The sequence below is a fragment of the Mixophyes fleayi genome, chromosome 8, assembly GCF_038048845.1.
Source record: "Mixophyes fleayi isolate aMixFle1 chromosome 8, aMixFle1.hap1, whole genome shotgun sequence".
NCBI classification, from domain to species: Eukaryota; Metazoa; Chordata; class Amphibia; order Anura; family Limnodynastidae; genus Mixophyes; species Mixophyes fleayi.
This window is the reverse complement of record NC_134409.1, coordinates 139,348,593-139,370,473: the sequence shown is the minus strand read 5'-3', so window position 1 is coordinate 139,370,473 and position 21,881 is coordinate 139,348,593. Positions and strand designations below refer to the sequence as shown.

At 42.0% G+C, this 21,881-nt stretch overlaps 1 protein-coding gene and 1 long non-coding RNA gene across 5 annotated transcripts in view; one reads left to right on the top strand and one right to left on the bottom strand.

The window, feature by feature from the left end:
* LOC142099882 (uncharacterized) overlaps nt 1-21,881 on the bottom strand; it is a 69,959-nt gene that overhangs the window by 35,818 nt on the left and 12,260 nt on the right. The window contains exons 1-2 of one of the 2 annotated variants that reach the window (XR_012678627.1): nt 3,824-4,767; nt 1,456-1,547 (exon numbers count right to left, since the gene is read on the bottom strand). This is a non-coding gene — a long non-coding RNA (uncharacterized LOC142099882). Of the gene's footprint in view, nt 1-1,455; nt 1,548-3,823; nt 4,768-21,881 lie in introns of those variants that run through there. The other variant, XR_012678626.1, reaches the window with a different exon arrangement.
* On the top strand, nt 6,087-19,752 carry LOC142099878 (aminoacylase-1-like). 3 transcript variants are annotated; one of them, XR_012678625.1, is made up of 16 exons: nt 6,087-6,170; nt 12,882-12,966; nt 14,672-14,736; nt 14,934-15,038; nt 15,125-15,219; nt 15,425-15,501; nt 15,633-15,722; nt 15,921-15,977; nt 16,715-16,788; nt 17,402-17,451; nt 17,914-18,058; nt 18,175-18,243; nt 18,348-18,427; nt 18,661-18,721; nt 18,875-19,100; nt 19,413-19,428. XR_012678625.1 is itself a non-coding variant. In XM_075183806.1 (15 exons), the coding sequence occupies exons 1-15, from the start codon at nt 6,159-6,161 to the stop codon at nt 19,037-19,039; spliced, it is 1,230 nt and encodes a 409-aa protein (XP_075039907.1). In that variant the 5' UTR covers nt 6,087-6,158; the 3' UTR covers nt 19,040-19,752. The 3 variants fall into 3 exon arrangements, 2 of the variants coding, with proteins under 2 accessions (XP_075039907.1, XP_075039908.1); XM_075183806.1 differs by having other exon boundaries at nt 18,875-19,752; XM_075183807.1 differs by lacking the exon at nt 6,087-6,170 and adding an exon at nt 6,208-6,226 and having other exon boundaries at nt 18,875-19,752.

The window sequence follows — 21,881 nt, the reverse complement described above, 5'->3', positions numbered from 1 at the left end:
TTGATAGAAAAGCTATAAATAAATCACTGATTGAAATATAAAGGATTCAGTATATTGGGTTGAATATTCACACCCTGCCACTTAAATAACCATTTGTATTACAGCAATAACACAAAATTGAATAAGATGACTACCTCTCCTGTGCTTGGACTGCTATTAACGCTCTGTGATGTACGCTGACCCCGAAGCGGTACACTAATATGACATTATAACTTATAGATTTGTGTACAATATGCACTTTGCATTATTAACTTAAAGCACAGGCCGTGATAACAGTGAAATGTATTTTAATTGAAGTATGTTTTTTAATTACCTAATTTTAATTAAGTACATCACCATGAGGTTTATAGGTAAATGTTGGAGTAGTGAGTCTATATACTTAGTCACTGTGTATAGAAAAACGAACGCTCTTACTACTAAATCTGACTATGCGGAAAATAACTCTGCAAAGCATAAGAACTTTGTTCATTTTAAATTTAATTATGTACAATTCAGACTGTGCTCCTCAATTGGGGTATTCATCTATTACTCTTTGGGTAATGGATTGGTACAGACAGGACATGTTTCCATAGACGTATTACAGCAGCGGGGTGGAGACACTCTGATGCGTCATGGAACGCATGTTCTTTTGCTGTCGATGGTTTTAATAAAACCTGGCAAAAAATAGGCACAACTCACTACCCATTAGGACACTCCAGGTGTTTCGGCCTACCTTGTGAAGTAATTACCTCCCGCTGTGCCGCTTACCTATAAAGAGTAAACTGTAACTTATGTCAACCAATCAGATTTGTGCTTTTATTCTGTAACCAGCGTTAGAAGATTGACGATCAAAATCTGAGGTGTTCCCATCAGTGCGTGTATAACACATTACCATTAAATAAACACATTTGCATATACAGTTTATTATTTTACTTATCTCAGTCATGGGCAACATGATACACTTCAGGGGCCGTATAGTACGGTCCTCTAAAATTCAGAATGGCCACAAATTGCCCTTAATCTCAGTAATAATTTGACACAATACATTTAGTCAATGAGACACCATTCTGATAAAACATAATAGCAGCAATTTTAAATTTAGAATGTAAGATCTCTAATGAGCAGGGTCCTTCATATCCTTTGTTTTCATGTCTGCATTTATTTATTCTACCTGTATGTCCCTGTTTTACGTATGTCCTGTTTTCCCTACTGTACGGTGCTGCGGAGCACTGTGGCACCTTACAAGTCTACGATAATAATAACAATAATAACAAGTGTTACAAGCTATAACAAGCACATCTGACAATAAAGAAGGAAGGAGCTGTGAGGGCCGCAAGTGAAGACATTGAGGGCTGCAATCACTAATTTATCTAATCTGGGGCTTCCACAACTATTAAACAAAACTATAACAACTACTGGATTAAAAAAAAGACAATGACTTTTCTTACTGTATAATGAGTACTTAAAAAGACTTACCTTAAAATTCTCTATAACCAGACGTAAATAAAGCGTGTGGGCCTCGGGTGCATGGGTAGTAATGCCCCTTCTCACCTGCACTCTTCTTATGCCTGCACCCAAGAGATAGACATGGCAAATTGGTGCATGGTGGTACAGTGCAATAGTTTTAGTAAGTTGCATAGACCATCTCTATGTTGCAAAATAAAAACTCTTATTTATAAGCCTGCTCCACTCCAGCACAGGCCTCCCCTGCTGGGGTGGCACCCCACGTTTGCTGCCTCTGCTCCCAGCCTTATGTCTCTGGGGTTACTCACTCAGATGCTGTGTGTCCAGGGACAGGGGGGCATCTGCCCCACGGGCTGGTCCCATAGTGGGCTACTTTGGGCTTGGTCACTGGGCCACCTACATTTCTTTTCCTTTAAAATGTTCCTAATAGGTTGCTGAGTCGAATCTTGCCCCCTGGGCTAACATTTCATACAGTTATATTCTGAGGTAATTCAGTACAGGGCCGCCTTCAGCAATCAAGGGGCCCAGTACGGGCCCCCTGTGTCCCCTGGGCCCCCCCCCCCATAAGCAACAGCAACACATACTTACCTGGGGCCCCGCTGGTCTCCGCTACTCTGTCTTCAGCCCGGCTGTCACCGTGACAGCCAGGCGCCAGGATGCGATCGCAGGGGTGGAGTAATCATTCCCCTGCGATTATGTGACCCTCCACCCCTGCGATCGCATCCTGGTGCCTGGCTGTCACGGTGACAGCCAGGCTGAAGACAGAGTAGCGGAGACCAGCGGCGGGCCCCAGGTAAGTCTGTGCTGCGCTGTTGTACCGGGCCCCCTGGTGAGCCCGGGCCCGGTACAACAGTACCCCCGTACCCACCTGATGGCGGCCCTGATTCAGTATATAGTATATAAAACTCACACTTTTCCTTATACAATGTTGTCTTACTCAGTCTTTGGACCACACTAAATAACGCTTAAGGTTTACAGAATTATTTATCCAATAACCACTGTATCTCAGCAGTACTTCACAATATATATTCATATATTCGTAAGTAACCAATACTCACAACATATGTATGTATTCAAATGAAAATACTTTACTGATAACACAGAAAACCCTGCATTCACAGTTCACACTAGTAACAGTATATCAATATAAACCACCTTTATTCCTTACACTATCCTTGCACTATTTTCTTTACATATGTATCTTTAATAAGAATTAGTATTTATAATATTGATTTTACTATCACAGATTTCAAACAATAATTACACCGTTATATTTATATAAATATTTAAACCAACATTACAAACACATAGCTTTATAGATATATATTATTATCAATGATACTTATCAAATCCTTGTATCCTGGATCTAATTCTTTGTCTGCAATGTAGGGAACGTTCCTGTAGTATAGAATCCTTTTCTGTAGCGTAGTGTATATTTTCTGTAGTGTAGTGTATGCCTATTGAGTAGTGTATTCCTATAGTATATTGCCTTTTCTGTAGTGTAATATATATTTTCTGTAGTGTAGTGTATCCCTATAGAATAGTGTATTACTATAGTATACCCTTTTCTGTAGTGTAGTGTATGCTCGTTGTCCAGCGGGCAGGCAGCAGAGAGAATGAGGGGGAGTCCCAGGTCTGGCTTTTATAGTCCAGACCCAGAAACTCCCAGCCGCCCCAGCGGCAACGCGTGTGTGGTTATTCACCACACACATGTGGACGCTGCCGACCCTGGCGTCTTTCCCCACTGTGTGTGTGCTGACACACAGCGAGATCGGCGCGTGCACTGTATGTACTGCACATGCGCTAGGCACCTGACATGCCACATCTGGATTGTATTTTTTTAATTGTGTAAGGACCAGTGATCTTTTAATACGATCATTAAGACCCCGTACATTCCATGAGAGGAACCGAAGCCCCCATTTCTCACCCTTGGAGACCCCATCACCTATGCTCAGAAACCTGTAAGTCATTCCCAGATCTGCGACACAGCTGAAAATGCACTGTACTTGAGAGTAATATTTCATCAAGTTGCATTGGAAGTACTCAGAATATATAAACAATGAAAACATACAAATTGTACATAACATTTTGCCGTCAGACTTTCTGAATGTAGATCAAACTGTAATGCATTAATTAAACATATTAGTGGAACTGTATCAAACATCCTAACACCTATCCCATCTCCCCCAATACCCCACATACCTAGACAAAAACATTGGTATACCTATTCCCGTAAACTAAGAAAACTCAAACAATCCCTACTACAAACTATGGAGAGCTACCTAGTCCTAGCTTGTGACACAAAGCATAGAATACAATGGAACATCCCCTTTATTCCAATTCAGGAAGTAGATAAACCAGCATTGTATCTAGCCCTAACCTGGGGCCCGGCCCGAGGCCTGCCGTTTAGCCAGTCCACGGCCTCCTTTGGTGTAGAGATGAAGTGAGATCTCCCGTCCGCCACCACTCTGAGCCTCGCCAGGAATAGCATTGCGTATGGCAGTTGCAAGTCCCGAAGCCGTTGTTTAATTTGAGCAAATTGGGCTCTACTCTTTCGAATCTCAATTGCGAAATCTGGAAAAACGGACACTACTTGATTTTCCTATATGAGAGGTCTTTGCGTTCTGGCCAGTCGAAGTATGGTGTCTCCGTCTCTGTAATGAAGCATCTTTGCTCTGAATGTGCGAGCCGGAGCCCTGGGCAGAATTTTTTTTAATGTTTGTCCTGTGTGTATATGTGAATATTTCAAAACTGTATTTCATTATTGTTGGTATGGACCATCACCTGGGCAAACCCAAGAGGGACATCAGCACAAATTCATTTCAACTAGTGTCCAAGATGAGCAAATGGTAGTAGTCAAGCTGAGTGTTTGAAAAGTATGTGGTGCCCTCTGTAATCACGAAAATTTACTACATTTCGCTTCCATTCTTCATATAGATTCCATCCTCATTTCCCAAAAGTTCTGAAGGAGAGAAGGAGGGGTCAAACATTAATAGTTCTCAGGCTTCCGATGATGCAAGCGGTCTGGCCAAAAAGATGTCAAAGCTGCAAGAACATCTCAATGCATTGAGGGCAAACATTTTTGCACTAAGACAGACACACTCTGTCTGTTTGCTCTGAGGAGGAACATTTCAAACCATATGTTGTCTGTTTCTTTCTTGGATATAGATGCTGGAGAGGAAGGGAATAGAGTGAATTTATTTCGAAAGTCCTTAATTTGGGAGAAGTTCTTCAGATATCCTATAAGCCTTTATAATCCAGCTATCTGGTAGGAACTCACCTTTATTATTACCACGGAGGTGATGGGGAGGTGTCACACTTTTACACAGAGAATATCACTGACTGGTATAAGCGCTACTAACCTGAGAGGCGCGGAGTCTAACACACCACTGGTGTTCACCAGGGACCCCCGCAAGGAGGTTTGGCCTTGGCTGCGGGCAATGTGCAGGTCGCGGTTCTCCCAGGAAGTCACCAGTGCAGCGAATAGGGTAGTCAGACAGGCCGAGTCTAAACCAAGGAAGCGAGGTACCACGGCGAGTAGGCAAGAGTAGTCAGGGACGGTCCAAAGGTCAATACCAGTGCGGGCAGCGAAGTACAAGGGAAATCCGGAAGAGGTCAAACAAGCCAAGGAGTCTATACACAGGAGATCAGGAACAGGAATGCAAACTGAATGCTGGAGCAGGGTAGAACCAATACTCTGGCACTAGACATGTGTCAGAGGCTGCTTTAAGTGCTCTAAGGTGCCTCCTGATTGGGTTAGGGAGATTTAGGCGGGTTAGACATGCTGGCTGCAGACAGGTGAGTAGAGATAGAGTTCTGCTGCTAGGCAACAGGACGTGGATTGCGGAGAGAAGGTGCCTGTGGAACGCGCGGAAACGTCACCTGACAGGAGGTGTATATCACTTTGAAGTACATTACCTGTGTCGTGGAAGAACTACCTTCTACACTTTACAGGATTGGAGACTATATTATGGATATTTTTTGACATAAATGCATTTACATTGATATGCTATTTTCTGTTCCTTTTTATCTACGAGAACCTATAAGCGCTGAATGTCATGATATAATACTGTTGTTATAGATATCTTTTAGGCTGTATACCCTTGCATCAGGATTTTGGCTGCATTTAGGACCATAGAGCACTGTATTAGTGGTTATCTATCTACAAACATTAATAATGTAAATAAATTCGTCCAACTTGAAAAAATTATATTGATTTGTATCACATAAAGGAAAAAATATTGATGGAAGGCTATAGCCAGCTCCAAAGTTAAATTATTTATATAGTGCTAACACTGTAACCAAACATGGCTATACAACATTCACTTCAGGTTTTCTATGTCGCTGTTGGAGGAACTATCGGCAGAAGTGTTGGACAGACAGTCATGAGTACATATACACTTCCTCACACATCAAGGTGCTTTTACAGTACTATGGAAAAATACACATCCTTTTCTAATAACTATGTATATTCTCTATAATTTTATCTCTTCCTCTCTAAACTAAAATGTCCCACCTGACAATGGCTAGGTAATGTTAGATATTACTACTAGATCCCTACATAGTCCCTCTTTTCAGGGTGGATGTGATCTGGTTGGATTGGTTACGCCTCTCAGCCACGGCTGGTATAAAGGGTTCCCCTGAGCTCAGCAGCTCTGCACAATCTGCTGGGAGGGGAAGTGAGCACAGAGGCTGTCGGCAGCTGGAAACAGACAATGGCAGAGCAGGTATAGAGACACAGTGCGTTCCTGGGGGTAAGGTTCTGCAGTGCTACTGATTGTGAGTGAGATGCTCTGCAGATCTCTGGAGAAAGGGACTTAGGGACTGTGACTGCAGGGATCTGACGGTGCAGCATTGGAAGCCTTTAGACTCTGCACAGATATACTTAGCTACACTTTTTTTTGTATAAACTTTATTGAGGAAAACAAATGTAACAATGTACTCCAATACATTCTGAAATATAGAGAAAACCATCCTCAAAAATTTTCAGTGTGTAAGAACAATAAAATAAAAAGTAAAAGACAAATAAACAAGGGATAGGGTAAGGATGAATGAGACTGAGTGAGGGAGAAGGGAGGAGGGGAAGATCCTCATCATCAACATTTATTTATATAGCGCCAGCAAATTCGGTAGCGCTTTACAATTGGGAACAAACAGTAATAAAACAATACTGGGTAATACATACATACACAGAGGTAATAGGGCCCTGCTCACAAGCTTACAATCTATAGGACAATGGTTTGATACACGAGGGTAAGGGCTACATCATATTGAACATTTGTCCAACTACAATGCAAAGATTACAAAGTATTTAGTGTGCTGTGTGATTAGTCACACAACTATGTTGGTGAGAGGGTTGTTGTCTTGTGTTAGCTGTCTAGAGGGTGGTAATAGGGTAACTTAGGAAGATTAAGAGGGGGGTAGAGGAATATTATAAGCTTGTCTGAAGAGGTGGGTTTTCAGAGAACACTTGAAGGTTTGAAGACTAGAGGAAAGTCTTGAATAGTGATGGAAAGATACCAGTAGAGAGATATATTACAGATTTTAGTTAGAGGTGGAATAAGCACATTGGACAGGGACCTACCAATTTGTGAGGGTATGGGATTAAGAGGACAGGAGGTAGCAGGGGCGCACGTAGGGGGGGATTCTGGGTCTCCAGAAACCCCCCCCCCGCTAACGAAGTGCCCCACATAGCAGCACTGTACTATATAGCAGCCGCAGCGCTGTCAAAGAAGCGTCCGCGGCGGAAGATTCTTTGACAGCGCCGCGGCTGTGTATAGTACAGTGCTGCCGAAACGGAGCGCAACATGCACGGGCGCATGCGCAGCAGCTCCCTAAAATTCCTGCGTGCGCCCCTGGGTAGAGTAGGAAGATAAGAAAGTAGAGAGTAGAAACTTCCTCTTCATTTGTGGAATCAAAGGAAGAGAGGGTGTCAGAGGGTGCTGGGATGGAATTGAGCTGATTGCTAATCGAGGGAGATGACACCATTTCTAATCTAATTTTATCAATCTTGTCCTTGAAATAGGAAACAAGATCCTGAGCACTGATGGTAGTCGGAGGGTTTGGGGTGGGAGAATTGAGAAGAGATTTAAATGTGTTAAAAGGGTGTTTGAGGTTAGAAGCCTGGTCATAGATGAGAGATTGGAAGTATGCTTGTTTAGCAGTGCCCAGAGCACTTTGATAGGAGTGGTAGATAGCAGTATATGCGCTGATATCATTAGAGGTACAAGATTTACGCGAATGACATTCAGCTTTACGAGAAAGTTTTTGTAGATTTCATGTTACTTTAGTGTGCCACGGTTAACAACAAAGTCTACGCAGGGTATGAAGAGTCGCTGGAGCCACTTGATCAAGGGCTATTTGCTAGGGTTTGGTGAAAATGAAGAACTGCCATATCAGAGGGGAGGAGAATGTAGAAATTGGGGAGATAAGATGTTGGAGAGAAATGGAAAACTTTTGAAAATCAATAGAGTTAATATTAGTGCAGGTATAAGGAGGCTTGAAAGAGTTTGACAGCAGGGAGATTAAAGAACTGGGAGTGAGCGGGTAACTAATAAGGTGATGATCCGAGAGGGGGAAAGGAGTGTTAAGGAAATTAGAAATTAAGCTTATTCTAGAGAAAACAAGATCAAGACAGTGGCCATCCTGATGAGTAGCGGATTCAATCCACTGGGAGAGGTCAAGTGAGGAGGTTATAGAGAGCAGTTTTGAATCAGCATTGGGACATGGATTAGCAAGAGGGATGTTGAAATCACCCATGATGATGGTGGGGATGTCAGAGGATAAGAAGTGAGGGAGCTGTGTAGAGAAGTGTTGGTGGGGTCCAGGGGGGCGATAGATTACAGCAACATGCATAGATCTAGATTATTTCTAGATGTCTTCAATTCTTCAATAGATGTTCAATGTTTGTTCAACTGTCTTGTTTAACTGTATTTTCTAAACACTTTGTGAGAAAAACACTTAGTGTAGAAAACACACATCTGCCCCCACATTGGTCTCCCACAGACTAAATGATAAGGACATCCCGATATTTTCTGTACAGTTAGAACATCTAGATGAAGCTCACCTGCTACTAAGGCATCAAGCTCAGGTTGCCTAGATAAAATGAAGAGATATTTGGGGAGTGGTAAGAAAGAGAGTTCTTAAGCTCAAGCCATGTTATCGTTCTTGGCTAGACATGGAAATATCATCTATGGTCATATAAATCTCTATCTTGTTGAACTGATCCTTCAGGTTCGGGGGAACATCAGACCTCGAGTCTATCGGAATCGCATTCGCAGCATTGTTTAAGTGTCTGAGCAATGATTATTTTGTATTGGGATAATGAAATATTTGGGAGGTTGAATAACCAAAAGTCTAGGCCCTTCGGCACTGGGCATCCCACAATTTCCATAGCGTATTCTCTAACCTTATGCCAGAAGGGTGCAAGAGCAGGGCAGTTCAACCAAATGTGCAGTGAAGACGCAAATCACGAACCACACCTCCAACAGGAACCGGAGACACCCCGATGCATTTTACAAAGTTGAGACGGCCAACTGTACCAGTGAGAGAGGACCTTGCATCTCCACAACAGAAAGACTAGCTGAGCTGACCAGGGTAAACTGGAATATTTTAGTCTAAGTCTGATCAATACTTGAGGATATATGTTAACAATAAGCATCTTATAGATGTTAGAAACCGTATGTCTGGGTTCTTAGGAGACACAGTTTCTCTAAGGTAGTCAGGCTCCTTTCCACCCCACCAGGATAGTCTTATCTTGTAGATAGTGTCTAGTTTGCAAATACAACCAGAATTCAAATGCCCATCTTTTCTTGCAAACAGGAAAGGTGTACACTTTCATTTGCCACCTGCTGACCGCTCCTGACCACTGCTCCAACAGACCATGACCTAAAAGCTGTAACTAGTAAGATAAACATATGATAAACAACGTAAACTTCAAAATACTGACGTAACCTTAAAAGGAAAAGAACTAGATGAACATAATAGTAATAGGAGGAAATATTAAAATGAGCATCAAGTGATTAATAGCGAGGCTGAGATACCACAATATAGTAATTATAATGGCATAAAGATCGGTTATGCCTATGCAACTACAGGAAGCCCCAGAGACAAGAGTTCAGAATGGTGTATATACAGTGTTACAAGCCGCTGCGGCTCGCTTCCTGGGTCCTCTAGCGTCCCGGCCGTCACCTTGAGAACCGGGACGTCCTTTCCAGTTCCTGGTCGGCCGTTGCAAGGCAACGGTCTGACGCTTCTAATCTGGCGCTGCGTCCCGGCGGTACTAGTGGCCGGGCGCATGCGCGCAATTTAACACAGCCTGTGGGCTGATTAATGTAATTTATATGGGGGCTGTGTGAGGCTCAGAGCTAGGCTCTGATTGGTGGCCTGTGGTATTTAGGGCAGTGAGGTCTGCAGCCTCACTGCCGGTTATAGTGTTCTGCCCTCAGTCCTGCTGCCTACTTGTTCTATCTGTTTGGTTATTGCTACCTTGGATTGACTACCCGTGTTTTGACCCCTGCTTGTTCCTGGACCTGAGAACCTTCTCTTCTGACCTTGACCTTTTTGCCTGGATTCCGGATTTTGCTTCTTTGCCTGTGTGTCTGACCCTTCGCTTGTCCCTGGATTTTGTATCTGTGCTTGTGACCTTTGATACCTCTTTAGTACAGCCCGCCAATCACTCCACTCCTGGGTACTCCTTTAAGTCAGTATACGTTACTCGACCCTCGGTCGGCCCGCAGCCAAGTCTGTCCCCACCACTAGGGGCGCCAGCGAACACCGGGCCTTCAGAGTAGTCCCCAAGTTTCACTGTACTGGTTTGGGAGTTAATAACATACAGTCCAGTTAACGACATTTGTGGAGAACATTGCAGATCTCAAGGATAAACTCTAGGATTATCCATTTGATTGCAAGATGAAGCGGCTTTGGGGCTTCTGCCTGGCCAATGAACCTGTTGCCATCCTTATCATCATCAGCTATTCATATAGCGCTACTAATTCCGCAGCACTGTACAGAGAACTCACTCACATTAGTCCCTGCCCCATAAAAGCTTGCAATCTAAATTCCCTAACATACACACACAGACAGACAGAGCGAGACTAGGGTGAATTTGATAGCAGCCAATTAACCTACTAGTATGTTTTTGGAATGTGGGAGGAAACCAGAGCACCCGGAGAAAACCCATGCAAACATGGGGAGAACATACAAACTCCACACAGATAAGGCCATGGGCGGGAATTGAACTCATGACCCCAGTTCTGTGAGGCAGAAGTGCTAACCACTGAGCCACCGTGCTGACCATCCTTATCATTGCAGACTCCTGTAGAGATAAGGGGATAGATCCAAAGTTGAGCAAAAATTGTCGAGATCTGAGGATTTTTTAAGCAGAGCTTGCTTGCCATTATGTGCTTCATGTAGGCTAAAGTGGGAGCCCCACTGGTATTTAATATTGTGCTTGTAAAGCTCTTCCATCAAAAGTCTGAGAACTTTTCATAAATGTAAAGTGTGCCAGAAGAGATGCTGAAATATTTGGATCTTGTTATGATTTAAGTCGATACCCTGAATACTTCTAATTTTCTGCAGTATGTCTTCCCTTTGGGAATGGTACTGTAGTTTGCAAATTATATCGTGGGGCTTCTCCGTGTTTTGGGCTTTGGTGCGTAGGGCCCTATGTGCTCTGTCAGACTATCTGGGAGTTAGGTTCTTGCCCCAGAAGTTTTGTTGAAGATTTTAGTGAGTACATGCACTATGCCATGGGGAGGTATATCCACTGTGATGCCCCTGATGCGAAGGTTATTGCAGCAACCCCTATTATTTAGGTCATCCACTCATGCCTGGAGTGGAGATCCTTTAATTTCGAGGCCTGATGTAGGACAGACTCTTGGAGCTTTGTAACATACTCATTTGAGGTGTCTCTTTCATCTTCCAAAGAAGTATATTTATCAGCCAAATGTGATATGTCAGTATGGGTGCTAGAAACAGCTGTGGATACATTCTCTTGTATTTTTTGCTCCACAACTAAAATGTCCGGCTTAGTTGATAAAGATTTGATGTGTTGAAGGATCTCGTGAAGGCCAGCATTGTCTGCCAGGGAGGTGGATGCTTCCATAGGCTCTGGGGCATGGCCATCTCCTGCAAAAGATTGCGAGGATGAACAGCTGGAAGGTTTAAGGTATCGTCGCATATCTGGTTACTGTGTAGGGTCTCTGCCGCTGCAAGCCTCCAATGCCTGTACTGGCAGCTAATATCAAAAGTTTTACAAATCACTTGGAGGATTAATCAGCAGACCTTTTACATATCAATATCCGAATGATGGTTCAAAACAGCTGTTCACATGTAGTGAAGAGGTCCCTGTGCCCAGCGCTGGATCACTAGCATAGATCATGGAACAGCCAGTTGACATCTGGATGAGGCAGTAGTATAGGTATTGAATAGGGCTTGCCAGCAAAAGAAAGCTCTAGATAATTGAGGAGAGCTTGGAACACAATGAGGTGTGTTGCAATGAGGGATGGTAATGCAGTATTCCTGGAGTTCAAAGCATTGGGTATCAAAAATATGTTTAAGCGGGCTGAGCCAGAGCTTACTGGTCAGAAATGTCACACACTCCGGTCTGTAGCACTTGCAACTTCTCAAAAGGTCAGCGTATTCTCTTGTTAAAATGAATCTGAGCAGTCTTCAGTGCAGGCTGGTATGCTAGAGCAGTATTCTGCTGCTAGGGGTAGGGAGCCATGTATAGGAGCTCCTGTCGATTGGTACAGAGTGAAAACTGCAAGAAGTGGTGGAGGTCACTTAGCGGGTCACCTCCAGAATAACTAGTCCCCTGGCCAGCTGCCAAGAACGAACAGGCTATCACAAGTGATCGAGGAGCACTGCCAGACACCGCAGGAAAAGCTGCGCTACAACAGACCTGAAAAGGGGGTCACTGCTCTCGTGAGCCTACTTGGACCAGGTTTGAGTCAATTGGGTCCCAACTGCAGGACAACGGCTGTGTCTGTAATGGGTGGTAAGCTAGGGGAAAGAGGGACCTCCGATTTTAACAAATTTAGTCCAGAAATGAGGGGTGCTCTGAGAAACTTGTCCACACACTATGGCCGCCAAGCCACGTTCCTGATACATTTTTTTAGGGAAATTTTTAAGAAATTTGATGCGTGAATTGTTGCAAAAGAAGAAGTAAAAGCAACTTTTCAAAAATACCAGGAAGACAATTGCAGAGAACTGGTTTCACTGTAGATGCAATCTGTAGCTATAGCATAGTATATTATAATTAGGCAACATGTGGTTCATCAGCAGCTGTGGAACTACAAATACCTGTGATCTGTTGGGGTTAATGTGGGGCTGCTTTGATGAGGTAAGGGCACCTCCCAGATAAAATCTTTGCAGGGTAAATAAGCCGATCAGATGTTGCACTTGGCGTGGTTTATATGAAGCTTTATTCTCTGCAGATGGAATCACCGGCTGACAATCCGTCAACCGCACGTTTCCAGGAATATCTGAGGATACGGAGTGTGCAGCCAGACCCTGACTACGGTAACAATTGGCCCCTTACCCCTGTTCGTCTCTAGCAGCATCTTCTGCTGAATAAATGTGTGAAGCAAAACACTGATGATAGTTCCAGAACTTGCAGAAATGAAAGTGTATTAGTCCCAGTCATCACTTTATCATCTTACGGGGAAACTGCCTCCAGCTTATTTACTTTTTGGAAACTCCTGGCATAACAATTTCTTGGTTATCCCTGTGCCGTTCATTTCATTACATGCACATTTCACTCTCTGTGAATACATGTAGTAGCTGATTCCTAGGATTACTGCCCCAGGGTACATTCTTCTGTAAATAAATAAGAATAAAGCATGTTTTTTTCTTGGGCACTATAGGGATCAATAATCTTTATGGCCATGTGTGTTGCTGATGCATATGTGTGTGACACAGCAATGGGGGATATAAAATTCACTGTTCACTGAGTAATTTGAATTCCTCAAAAAGCCAATGAGGAAATGGCTAAAGTGACATTGGGATGGTGAATGCTATACTGCCATTCCAGTCAACCAGTATCCGCTCTGAGCTCGCTAATACGGAGAGTGATGTGCTACTTAGTATTCATTTCACTTCAGTGCAGCACTAATACAGTACATTATACTGTTCCAGGATTACCCTTAGTTGCTGAGGTCCATAAAATATTACTGAGTCCAAAGGTATTTTGTCCTCAAAGTTCCTATTATCATGTGGTGTGGATGGTGGGTTTTCGTAGGGTTTCCCGACTCATATAAATCCGACACAGTAGACATCGACGAAAATATCACGATGACTACAACACCGGTAACGTAAAAATAGTGACTTACCATGTAAGTGCCAAGTAGTATTTGTGGCGCCTTCAATTTCCTACAAATGTAAAAAGCGACTTTGAAATACATGGACACTAACAAATGACGTAATTTCTAATGGTCCTGATCCAAACTGCGGATTTAAAGCGACAATGGCTGAACCCACAGCCTGGATTACATTATACATGAGCCGGGAAAATGACTACCACCAGGAAATATGTGTGGTTTCATCAGATTTCCTGTAAGGCTGTAGTTTGCCTCACATTGGTGGATAGACTGCAGATTGCCCCACTTCTATATTCTTACATTATACTAGCTTTTCTTTGTGTTGTTATTTAGTAAATGTGTGCTGTGTAATATTGGCTCCAATCACAGTCCTATTATATTGCTCTACTTCAACGTATTGGCATTTTAATGTATTTGTTTCTGATGCACTATGTATAAACTTGGTAGATAAGCAGAAATGTCTTGTATCCCTTATCAACCAATCAGATATTGACTTTCATTAGACTGACTTGCACTAGATTGATAAAAAGCTAACATCTTATTAACCTAATTAATAATCAAGAAAGACACAGGCACTGAGTTGTAATTCTTTCTTAGAAGTACATACTCTGTAAATAATCAGAATGGCTTGCCTCCGATTGGCTGGAGTTGAAGAAATTTGCTCTGATTGGTTATTTGCATATAGACCTCTTGTGTTCTATGCAGTTCATTCAATTTCATCCATAAACCACAAGAGGTCTGTATTCAAATAACCAATCAGTTTTCTCCAGCTCCAGCTAATTGGATGCAAACTGCTCTGATTGGCTGCTCACGACACGCCCTTTTCCATTCATTCACATCAGGTCCAACACTAAATCAGGTCCAGTGTGCGTTCCCCAGAAACTATTATCTCTTCATGTGTGTTCCAGATGGAATCGTCCGGTTCCTGTTTAAGATGGCGAAAGAGATTGGGCTGGAGAGTAAGAAGCTGGAGGTAAGTGTGGTCATTGGAAGGACTAGCAGTTATGAAGAGGTAATAGATTGGGAAGAATGAGGCATAATTATATAGGTGTATATTATGATGGAGTGACGGCAATAAAAGCACAGCTGCTGCCTGTATCATGGTAATAAACGTGGCATTAGTCACAATCACCACTGATTAGATTGTGTATAATGTTGTGTTCTCTCTAGTTCTCTCCAGGTAAGACTATAGTCATCCTCACCTGGAAGGGGTCTCAGCCCCACCTGAAGTCTGTGATTCTAAACTCCCATACGGACGTGGTTCCGGTGTTTGAGGTGAGGAGGGTCAGGGGGGCTACAGAACGTGGAAAGTTGGGATGAGGTTAGAGAAAAGAAGATAAAACAAGAACTTTTCTATGCAGGAGTTCTGGACGTACCCACCATTCTCTGCCCATAAAGACAAAGATGGGAATATTTATGGAAGAGGAACGCAGGACATGAAATCAGTTACTATCCAGTAAGTTACTAGTAGATGACCTGAATGGCAAGAAGTCCAACAATAAAAATGTAAGTAACTGGGCTGATGGAGTAAATGGGAAACGTGCCGATTACATGCAGAACGTGTATCCTCAAGTTGGGAAGCTCCTACAGTAGAGTTGGCACTGGGTAATTCTATGTTATTTGGTAGAGTTGAGCTGAGGGTCTCTTCTTATGACCTGCAGGTATCTGGAAGCTGTTCGTCAGCTGAAGTCTGAGGGCCGTCACTTCCCGCGCACCATTCACCTCACAATGGTCCCAGGTAATAGATGGGTTGAGCTTCGGAATAGGGGGTTTAGGGAAGGGTCAGTACTGTAGAGCGTTACCTGTACTGAAAATATGTACAAAGAACCAATCTTGACGCCCGGGGTAAATCCCATCTCTCTCTAACAGATGAAGAAATCGGGGGTCACACTGGGATGGAACTTTTTGTAGATCACCTTGAATTCCGTGCACTTAATCCTGGGATTACTCTTGATGAAGGTCCGTGTTCCTAATTGTTAATACTTATGTTACTTGTTAAATTGTTATTTCCAATTTTTTTCTTTACTTCATTTCCCATTCATTTTATTTCAGTTTTATGCCCATGAGTCCAGTTTGTGTCTCATTCATTCCCATCTCCCCCGGTTGTCCTGTTGGTCGTCCTATTTCTGACCCGGTCACTATATTCTTGTTTTACAGGTCTTGCAAACCCCACAGACGCGTTCAGTGTGTTTTATGGAGAAAAGTGTGTCTGGTGTAAGTCTACTTTGTTCATCATTCTTCATCTGTCAAAGGGCCACTAACTGTAAAATAAAAGTTAATGAGCCACTGAACTCCAGACATGTTTCATATGACGCATAATAGGATACATTGTACAGTGTTTTATGCACATTTCACTGCAGTTCTGTTAAACAGAAAAGTTTAATCAAGTATTACCTTCCATCTCTATTAGACACCTCAAAGCCACATCCCACACCATTGGGATATGGACAAAAGGGTTTTTAATTTGTCAGTTAAGCTGCTGTGATATCATTGGCCCCGCACACTCTTAATTTATATCAGATACATTAATAATAATTATACAGTCTGGTGTAATAATGTAAAACTTTACTTGCTGTGTACTTCACTGTTCTTTTAATAGACTTAAGGTATTAATTAACATAAGTGCAGGTCTAGTAGACCAAACTGGTTGTTTTGACCTAGATTTTTCTTTATAAATGTGGCTGGAAAATCAGATTGGCCAATGACCTGTGAGTGTTTGGCTGGGATTATGAATTCCTCGTATCTGTCAAATCTTGTCCCAGATTTGGTTTTCAGGGTGTAAATTCCTGATTGTGATCAGGTTTCCTCAATTATGCCAGATGTGTGTCTTGTATATCTTTTATGCATGATGCATGCACATAGATATGTGTCAGTGGATTTTTGTTTGCATATTTGGTTTAGTGATCCATTCTCTCACATCCACTGACTTCCTTATGTCTCTATACCTGTAGGGGTAACCGTACATTGCAGGGGGAATCCTGGTCACGGCTCCCGCTTCATAGAGAATACAGCTGCCTCCAAATTAGTGAGTTTACCACTGATTATATTAGTTTATGAGTTGTGTATGGTAAAACACAGGAGGGCTGATGCAGATGTATACAAAATGGGCATAAAAAATAGATCATTAAAAAAAAGCGTACGTCCACCCATTTGCAGAGCTGTACACTTTTCGAAATGCATTAGCAGCAGCAATTGCGCCTGGTTTATGCCAAATCCTCATCATCAGGTGCCCACCTAACAGGCGTTTATGTATGTTTCAGCAGGTGTGCATGAGTCGGATTTCTGTAAACACGCCTATACGGTGCGCTGCCTGCGTTAGAACTGTCTTCACATTCCTTATCTGCCTTTTCAGACGCATGTAGTCGTAAATGCCAGAATCCTCCTAGTCTATATATGCGTGCGCCCACTTTCTTTACAGTAAAATGTTAATTTGAGAACACAATGAAATATATCTTAATCTTAGCAATAAGATATATATTTTTTACAGAAACATGAACTAGTATACTGACTGATGGGCATAACAGTATGAAAAATACATGTAAATCTGACAGAGTAAAAACGGGAGATAGATTTTATATATCACGTTTTACAAATCATGTTATTAATATTGAATAATGTTTGTTTTATTTTGTTTTAAGAATTCAGTTATATCAAGTTTACTGGAGTTTCGAGAAAAAGAGAAGAAGCGGTAAAAGCTTTTCTTGGCTATTACAGTATTTTTTTATGTGAAGCAGATGAGTCTCACAGATCAGATAACATAGTTTGAAAATCTGCTTAAACTGGGATGAAATATGTATTATGCATTTATTCCATGATATAATCTTCACAGGAATATTAGGAGTATATGAATGGGTGGTGCAGTGGTTAGCATTGCTGCCTTGCCATGTAGCAGCCATGGATTCAAGTCCGGGTCCCTGTGTGGAGTTTGTATGTTATCCCATGATCATGTTTATTTCCTCCAGGTGCTCGTTTCCTCCTACAGTCCGAAAACATACTGGGGGATTAATTAGCTTGAAATGATAATCTGTTTTACACTTATAATCTCAATTAGTCTACAGCAACATTGGGGGACCAGAACCACGGGGTTTAGCTCTTCTGGTTACAAATTGGGGGAGAGATTAAAGAGAAGACTTATTTCCCTTATCCTTAGACTGGAATCCAATCAATCCCTTACACTCGGTGATGTGACCACAGTAAACCTAACAAAGGTAAATGGAGGGGTTTCCTGCAACGTCATTCCTACCGAGATGTCCGCATCCTTTGACCTCCGTATCCCACCCACTGTGAACTTAAAGGTACGGAGGTGTTTAATGGTCATCCTCGTCCTGTCCTTCTCCTTTATTCCTTATGTCTGGTTCTCTGACTTACTCTGCTTTTTCACCATTGTGCATAATGTCGTCTATCCCAACAGGAGTTTGAGTCTCAGCTAGAGAGTTGGTGCCGGGCGGCTGGAGACCAGGTCACCTGGGAGTATCATCTGGTGAGAGAGATTCCAGGTGATCATTGTATCCTGGTGGATAATGTCCAGTATGGATAAAGACACATTCTGTGCTGTAAGTGATGTGACCTCCTTATTGCCCGTAGAAATGTATGAACCAGAGGGTGACCACACCAGAAGACAGTAATCCCTGGTGGAAAGCATTCAGCGACCCCTGTAAAGAAATGTGAGTAAAGGAGACAGGAGTGTAGAACAAATCTGCAATTTATGGATTTCCCCCCCCCCCCTTGGTTTCTTCCCCACCATGCTGGGTGAAATCTTGTCCTAGATAAGAGCAATATGGCGGAGATGGGATGCTCTACACAGCTGTTAGCAAAAATTAAACTCACCCAGGAGCTAGTGGAGAGTGTTGGATATTACATTCAGGTGATTTAATACATGTATATATCCTGTTTTCAGAGGTTTGAAGCTAAAACCAGAGATCTTCCCAGCTTCCACCGACAGTTATTACATTAGGGCGGTGAGTATGTACAGGAGAATTCTCATGGAATCTGCAATAAAAAGTTAACATTTTTTTACTTACTAGAATTCCACCTCAGTCCTTCTAGCCATGTCTCAGTGATATCATTGGTTCTGAGTGAAGTTTAATTATCAACCTCTCTGATCCCCACAGGCTGGATATGATGCGCTGGGGTTCTCTCCCATGAACAATACCCCAATCTTACTCCATGATCACAACGAGTACTTGAATGAGAACGTCTTCCTGCGTGGTATTCAGATTTACACTCGTATCATCGGATCACTCGCCAGTGTCCCTCCAGTAGAGGGAGAATGCTGACACTAGAGGCACAAGTGACGTGTGAACTGGATACGATCTGTTCAACAAAATGTGGACCCAGGTGCCTGATAATGCTTTGTGGAGAATACAATATGGAAAATTGTGGACTGGCAGTATGGGGCCCCAAAAAATGATAATTGATTTTTCCTTTACTTGTGAACATGATTGAATGCAAGCTTTCCAGACACAAAGGCCTATTTGTCTGTTTCATTACTGTCATGTACTTTGGAATGGTGATCAAAAGAGAGAAGAGATGAAGATTTCAGGAGATGCCGCAGAAGGGTATTGATAGAAAAACTATAAATAAATCACTAAAATGAAACAAAGAATTCAGTATATTACCCCTGACTGATCTCTCCTCTGTATTATACAGTTATATTCTGAGGTAATTCAGTATATTACCCCTGACTGATCTCTCCTCTGTATTATACAGTTATATTCTGAGGTAATTCAGTATATTACCCCTGACTGATCTCTCCTCTGTATTATACAGGTATATTCTGAAGTAATTTCTCTCTGAAATCTGTCCTATTTCATCGGGTTCTCAAATGAAAAATGCCAGTGAAAAGGCCAAGTTACACAGGGAGGAGTATTTGCAATATTTTAATGGTCAGGGCGCCATGTCATGACAGAATGACGTTATAATGTATGTACACTGACATTCTATGTTATATTGAAGCACTAATTTTTACCAATATATAAATAAATATTTTAATAATTTATGATTGCATGTTTACTTACTATGCCACTTGCCGATATGTCTTCGGTTTCCTGAGGGACAGAGGAGGATATGGACTCCCTCTAGGGCAAGTTGCCAGTGGATGGTCTGGCAATTTCTTGGTCAGCCGTGAACCGTAGGAGTTCAAGTTACCACAACTTTGGTACATAGACATCTTGAGCCCCTGCCGCTGATCTTTTTGAAGCCTAAAACATATTGATTTCCTTGCAGAACACAGTCCGCATGTTTTGGATCTTCCCTCTGACCCAATCTGCATTTGCCTCTGGATAATGAGGAAGGCTCACTCTGACCATATCCTTATAAACCATTATCCACTTCTGCCTGTTGGAGTAGTCCTTGGACTTGCTTTGCCACAAGCAGTGATGTGATCTGTAGGCTTCAATAATATCATTCATGAGTTCTACATTCTTGTCAGAGGACATGATGAAATTTCTGAAAAAAGATAAAACATGTATTGCAATATTTCCATCCACACAAAACTGATATAGGAACAAAGTCTGTTGCAATCAAGTACTTACCTTGCTATAATATAGAAATTGTGAAATCCGTTTGGAAAGGACCAAAACGTCAATCAAAAGTTTCAATGCTGAGCAAAATCAATGTGAAAAGAGCAGAAAATCTGGGGAAAAACGAAGCAAGTTCCAAATACAAGAAGCGATGGCCCATTCTTCCCTAATCAATGCTTGGAATGTCAAAATTTGTGGGTTTTAGTTTGTCCACCCGCCTCTTGAGGATCGACCAACAAGTTATCAATGGAATTAAAGTCTGGGGAGTTTCCTGTTTTGTTCCACTGTTTTACACTCACACCTGCCTGCTGCCATTCCTGAACAAGCTCTGGCTGGTGGTGCCCCAATCCCACAGCTGAATCAACTTTAGGAGACAGTCCTGGCGCTTGCTGGACATTCTTGGGTGACCTGAAGCCTTCTTCACAACTATTGAACCTCTCTCCTTGAAGTTCTTGATGATCTGATACATGGTTGACTTAGTTGCATTCTTACTAGCAGCAATATCCTTGCCTGTGAAGCCCTTTTTGTGCAAAGCAATGATGACTGCACGTTTCCTTGCAAGTAACCATGGTTAACAGAGGAAGAACAATGATTTCAAGCACCACCCTCCTTTTAAAGCTTTCGGTCTGTTATTCTAAATCAATCAGCATGACAGAGTGATCTCCAGCCTTGTCCTCGTCAACTCTCTCACCTGTGTTAATGAGAGAATCACTGAACTGATGTCAGCTGGCCCTTTTGTGGCAAGGCTGAAATGCAGTGGAAAGGTTAATTGTCATGGCAAAGAGGGACTTTGAAATTATTTGCAATTCATCTGATCACTCTTCATGACATTCTGGAGTATTTGCAAATTGCCATAATAAAACCTGAGGCAGCAGACTTTGTGAAAAATAATATTTGTGTCATTCTCAAAACTTTTGGCCATAACTGTATTTCTTTTTGTTGGTATGGACCAGCACAACAGCATACTTGGACAAACCCAAGAGGGACATCAGCACAAAGTCATTTCAAGCAGTGTCCAATGTGAGCAAATGGTAGTAGTCCAGTAGTAGTGTTAAAAAATAATGTTGTATCCCCTGTAATCACTAAAATTAACTAAATCTTGTTTCCGTTGTTCATATAGATACCATCGTCATTTCACGAAAGTTCTGAAGGAGAGAAGGAGGGGTCAAACATTAATAGTTCTCAGGCTTCCGGTGATGGAAGAGGTGTGGCCGAAAAAGATGTCAAAGCTGCAAGAATATCTCAACGCATCGAGGGCAAACATTAATGACGTTAAAAATTAATTCATCCAACTCGAAAAAGCTATATTGATTTGTATCACATAAATGAAAAAATATTGATGGAAGGCTATAGCCAGCTCTAAAGTTAAATGATCTATATAGTGCTAAGATTGTAAAACAGTATACAGCACTCAGAGATCTAAATGATCAGTAGCCTTTAATAAATAATTAAATCATATATACCATTATAACATTACAGTTTAGTAATGTGTTAAGCACCGCCATACATGGCTATGCAACATTCATTTAAGGTTATTTGTATATACGATATATTTACATAATGTAAAAACAAATTTATAAAACTAATATATATTTAA

Coding starts and splice junctions, on each gene's coding strand:
- LOC142099878 (XM_075183806.1), top strand. Junction 12,967..14,671: donor GCAGCCAGACCCTGACTACG/GTAACAATTGGC, acceptor TGTGTGTTCCAG/ATGGAATCGTCCGGTTCCTG. Junction 18,244..18,347: donor TCACCTGGGAGTATCATCTG/GTGAGAGAGATT, acceptor TATTGCCCGTAG/AAATGTATGAACCAGAGGGT.